This window comes from Fopius arisanus, unplaced genomic scaffold (assembly GCF_000806365.1).
Source record: "Fopius arisanus strain USDA-PBARC FA_bdor unplaced genomic scaffold, ASM80636v1 scaffold00056, whole genome shotgun sequence".
NCBI classification, from domain to species: Eukaryota; Metazoa; Arthropoda; class Insecta; order Hymenoptera; family Braconidae; genus Fopius; species Fopius arisanus.
This window is the reverse complement of record NW_011887795.1, coordinates 437,828-442,421: the sequence shown is the minus strand read 5'-3', so window position 1 is coordinate 442,421 and position 4,594 is coordinate 437,828. Positions and strand designations below refer to the sequence as shown.

At 38.2% G+C, this 4,594-nt stretch overlaps 1 protein-coding gene and 1 long non-coding RNA gene across 10 annotated transcripts in view; one reads left to right on the top strand and one right to left on the bottom strand.

The window, feature by feature from the left end:
* Positions 1 to 994, bottom strand: part of LOC105268349 (uncharacterized) — a 10,199-nt gene extending 9,205 nt beyond the window's left edge. Inside the window, exon 1 of the long non-coding RNA XR_892323.1 lies at positions 910 to 994. This is a non-coding gene — a long non-coding RNA (uncharacterized lncRNA). The remainder of the gene's footprint in view (positions 1 to 909) is intronic.
* mAChR-A (muscarinic Acetylcholine Receptor, A-type) overlaps positions 1 to 4,594 on the top strand; it is a 16,662-nt gene that overhangs the window by 9,720 nt on the left and 2,348 nt on the right. For 7 of the 9 annotated variants that reach the window (XM_011307855.1, XM_011307852.1, XM_011307850.1 and 4 more), the window contains 3 exons: positions 1,311 to 1,711; positions 2,011 to 2,265; positions 2,483 to 3,993. In XM_011307855.1, the coding sequence (XP_011306157.1) occupies positions 1,311 to 1,711; positions 2,011 to 2,265; positions 2,483 to 3,022 (1,196 nt within the window). In that variant the 3' untranslated portion in view covers positions 3,023 to 3,993. Of the gene's footprint in view, positions 1 to 1,310; positions 1,712 to 2,010; positions 2,266 to 2,482; positions 3,994 to 4,594 lie in introns of those variants that run through there. The other 2 variants (XM_011307857.1, XM_011307859.1) reach the window with 2 other exon arrangements.

Sequence of the window (4,594 nt, the reverse complement as noted above, 5' to 3'; positions counted from 1 at the left end):
TGATGAATAAAGTGAGCACACGTGTTGAGGCAAACGGTTTTGCATCTATTGTTTTGCACACAAATCCGTATTACAAGATAATGGCTATGACGACCCACATACGTCACGTCAAACCATCTAGGCTTTAGACGGTTTATGTTTAGAGTTTGTAAATGAAAATGTTAAGGCTGTGGGAGAGACATTATTAGACTTGTTGCGAATGGGGGTAGATAGGGGGTGTTAAATTGAATTTGTATAAATGAGGTTCGATCAGAAGTTCTTCTTTTAATGAAGAAGTTGTGGGTTTCTATGGGGGGAAATTAGTACACAGGGGGTGGTTGGGGGTTATAAGTTGAGGATAAATAGTGGTTACGGTCTCGAGTGACACCTGTTGCAAATGTAAAAGGGGAAAATCTATCGACTTATCGACATTAGGGGGACAATAGGGGGAAATTGAATAAAGTGGTTGTGGGGGTTATGGATTTTTGTGGGGGTGGATGGGGGAGGGAATTGGAAATTCCTTCGGGGAATCTCGATTGGTGGGAAGTTTTTGATTTTAACAGCTATTTTAATAATTATTATTAAATTAATAATTCCGAGGTTTGGAAATTCAAGGGGATAACTCTCAAAGAAAATTTAGAAGTATCTCCAGTGTTAATTCCCTCTGAAGAAAAATAGTGGATAATAAAATGTCTTCTATTCTATCTCTCAAAAAAAATGATTAACTCAATTTTAACATTTCCACTTGAATTTTCACTCTCGAGTAATCTGTCAGTGAAAAATGTGACATTTCTCAGTGGAGTTCATTATCTCTAATGCTGAATTTCATTCACATCTCCCATTTCATTCGCTACATTTATATATATCTGTTGAAGTACTCCGAAGCACTCGTAGTTGTTCATTTGGCACACTTCTTGTATCTTAACGTACCTCTGAAACTGTGCGATGCCAAGTGTCCGGAAAAAGCATTGCTCCAGGGCCCTGTGGATAGATGTAGTGCACTACTGTTTGTGGAGATGCATTTTTTTTCCCCCCAACAATTTCCCCTTTTTTCCCCACTTTATTTTCGAGAGAGTGAAGTTGCCGCCGAGGTGTTTGAATGGAAGGGGATGATACCACCTCCACTCATTTCAAGTGTAAGAGTCATTCACGCCAGAAATTTTTAACCACTCATCACAAATTCAAATGTCAATTACTAAATTAATCACCAGAAATTCATAATAATTTGTCATTTGAGGGATTCAACCTCTTCAACTCAAAGAAATTAATTACTCGTGACACTCGCGTCAGTTGATTACTTGATCAATAATTTTTATTTAATTCTGTTTCAGCTGGTGCTTGGGGAATATCAATTCTTCTCTGGCCTCCTTGGATATACGCTTGGCCGTACATCGAGGGCAAACGAACAGTGCCAAAAGACGAATGCTACATTCAATTTATCGAGACAAATCACTACATAACTTTTGGTACAGCTATAGCAGCATTTTACGTTCCTGCAAGTGTCATGATGCTGCTTTACTGGCGAATATGGAGGGAAACGGAAAAACGAATAAAAGACTTGAAGGAGTTGCAGGAGGGTAAACAGGATGCGAGTAAACGAAGTAATTCCAGTGATGAAGCACTCGATATGGAGGTGTGCAGGAGAGGTAGAAGTGCATCGAGCGTTGGACACGATGACGTTAATTCATCGAATTTCGCTAGTTCGTATTTGGAGAGAAGATATCCTGATGCTGTAAGTCTCTTCCGTCATTATCTCAATTGTAATTATTCACCTGTCCCAATTTATCCCATCAATTTTCCGGATTATTTTTAAATTTATTGAATAGCTGATTTTTTAAACAATCATTTCTGGAAATGAAATTCTGCATTTGCCAAAAATCAATTTCCATCTCGCAATATTGAATGATGCATGCCGATTAACGGAATTATCCGCCCTTTGATGGAGAAACCACTCGATAAAAATCCCAACCACTTGATTAAAGTACACACGATGTACTAATTGTAATTTTCATTGATTTTAATTGATTCAAGAAGAATAGACCGATGTCGTGGTCATCCCTGAAAATGTGGTGCATCGCGTGGTGGCACAGCGGACGAGAGGACGATGACGATGAGGACGACATAACAGCAACTGATGTACCGAGTAAAACAATGTACCCAGGGGATGAGACTCTAACGCCCGTATCAGCTGAGACACCATTCAACAGCACTATTTCACGTCCCTCATTAACTTGTATACCCTCGAGTGAGAGCAGTCAAGTCAGGAAGAATATGTCTGCTGATCCGGTAATTAAAATTTTAACACCCTTTCTTTAATGAGTGGTACTTGGTGCAACAAGTGTAGAGAGTCTGAGTGTCATGAAGGCATTTACGGATAGTCAAGACTGGAATTTAAACTCGGGACTTTTTGATTTTCAATTTAATCTGAAAATTTATCTGCCAGTGAATTTTCGTGATTATTCTTTTTGGAGATTATTTATGGTGAAATTATTTTGAATTTCAGGTATACACGATTGTGATAAAGCTTCCACCCTCATCAGCACCCAGCATAACGATGTACGAGGACCTGATATCCCTCCACGATCATCACAGATCCCTGGAGAGCCAGAGTGTAATCGAGAATGACGATAGACGTCAACCGCGTCGTATCGATTCCGTCACAGCAATTCACGATGTTCGTCTACCACTCACGATAAAATCAGTACCTAAGAGTGTCACGTGCACGAATGTCAAACCACCACCTAAGAAGAAAAAACGCACGCAGGACAAAAAAGCCGCCAAGATATTGTCCGCCATTTTGGCGGCATTCGTTTTAACTTGGACACCGTACAACATACTTGTCCTGCTCAAACCATTAACGAGGGCCTGCATCATCCAGATACCACCTGAACTCTGGTCTTTTTTCTACTATTTGTGCTATATCAATAGTACCATTAATCCTCTGTGTTATGCACTGTGCAATGCCAACTTCAGGAAAACGTACTGGAGAATTCTACAGTGCAAATGGCGGAGAAATGCCTCCAGGGCTTATTGTCCACCGTGAAGTAAGTACGGTTAAGTTATGGTTAAGTGCGACTTGTTTTTTAAAAATTTTAAAAGTGTGATCCTTCAACGTTTTCGATGATTTATCGAGAATGGCCGGAGATGGGGGATTATTAATAGTCTCAATCGATAGCCAGGAAAATTTCCGTTGGATTGCATACCATGATCGCCCAGTTCCGTGCTACCAAACGCCATAGATCAGTATAGATCATGCAGATCCAATAAATCGATTATCGATCCTAATTCGTTTTTTAGGATTTTCTCGGTGAATTAATGGCCGAAAAAGGTCGTTCAGGAGTGATTTCCAGCGGAAATTTTCCGCTCTATCGAATGAGATAATCAAATTTTTGCCTCTCTGTCTTCTACTATTCGACGAATAATCGCGAAAAATCATCTGGACGAGTGATTTTTCCTCAAACCAATGACGAAAATGGGTGGAAAAATCTATTCAGTGAAAATTTTCCACGCAAAAATATGTGTTCCGTACTCCTTCCCTTCTTCGAAGGATCTCCCCCCCACTTCATTGTCGACTGGTATCGACTCAATAATTTCCCATTAATTAATTGATCAATTAAACAAATAATATTTTCTCAAGGGCCATTGTCAGGGACAATCGGGCTCCAGTGATCATCAATTTTTTACTCTCTAATGAACATTTAAAAGAAGTATTAAAACAAAATGTCTTCAGCCCTTCCCCTACCCCCCGGAGTAATCTACCCAAATGTGCAATAGTTGTCTCATCAATTCAATCATCTATTTTTAAACAAAATAATCATTCAACAGTGAAAAATTAAATCGAAAAAAAAATTCATAACGCTTGTCCCTCGTTATAACACGAATAATTACCCAGAGAAAAGGTAATGGATCATTATTAGAATATTAAAGCGACAATGTTAATGTGAAAAAAATGTTTTCAACGTAAAAAAAAAACAAGAACAAAGAGATACTGCCATGAACATTTTTTGTTCTTGGATCTGTACTTTTATTTTTTAATTGTGAGGGTTATTTTTCCCTTTTGTTATGGAAAATAAAAAAGAACTTTTTGAGGAATGGGCCTGGGGGTCTGTGGGGTGGGGGTAAATGTGGTTTTATGGAGTTTGCAAAGTGCACGAATCCCTCTGGGGATGAAATAATAATAATGACTGGGGGGTGGGAGAAAAAGTAATTTAATTATGGATTTTGTGGTCAAGGGAGGAATTGTTGGGGTTTTAAGAGGGTGAGCCTTCCGGGTTATGTCGGGGTGGGTTGTAAATCTCGGATTTGTGGAAAAGAATTATTCCTGTCTCTTTAAATCATTATTAATTTTATACATTTTTTTTTTGTCATTAAACCTGAAACCACAAAATTCTTAATTACAGTAAAGGTTCGAAATCAATTCATCAGATCCAAATAACAAGAAACCATTAATCATTAATGTTAATGGTCGCAACGACAAAAATTTCATTGTATATTAACTAAAAAAAAAAACCCGTAGCGAACGATGTAAAACTGTAAATGAATGTTCTAAATGTAAAACGTGATTTTTTGCAGGAGTAAGGAATAGGTAAAAAATCATAGATGATAAATTGGGGAA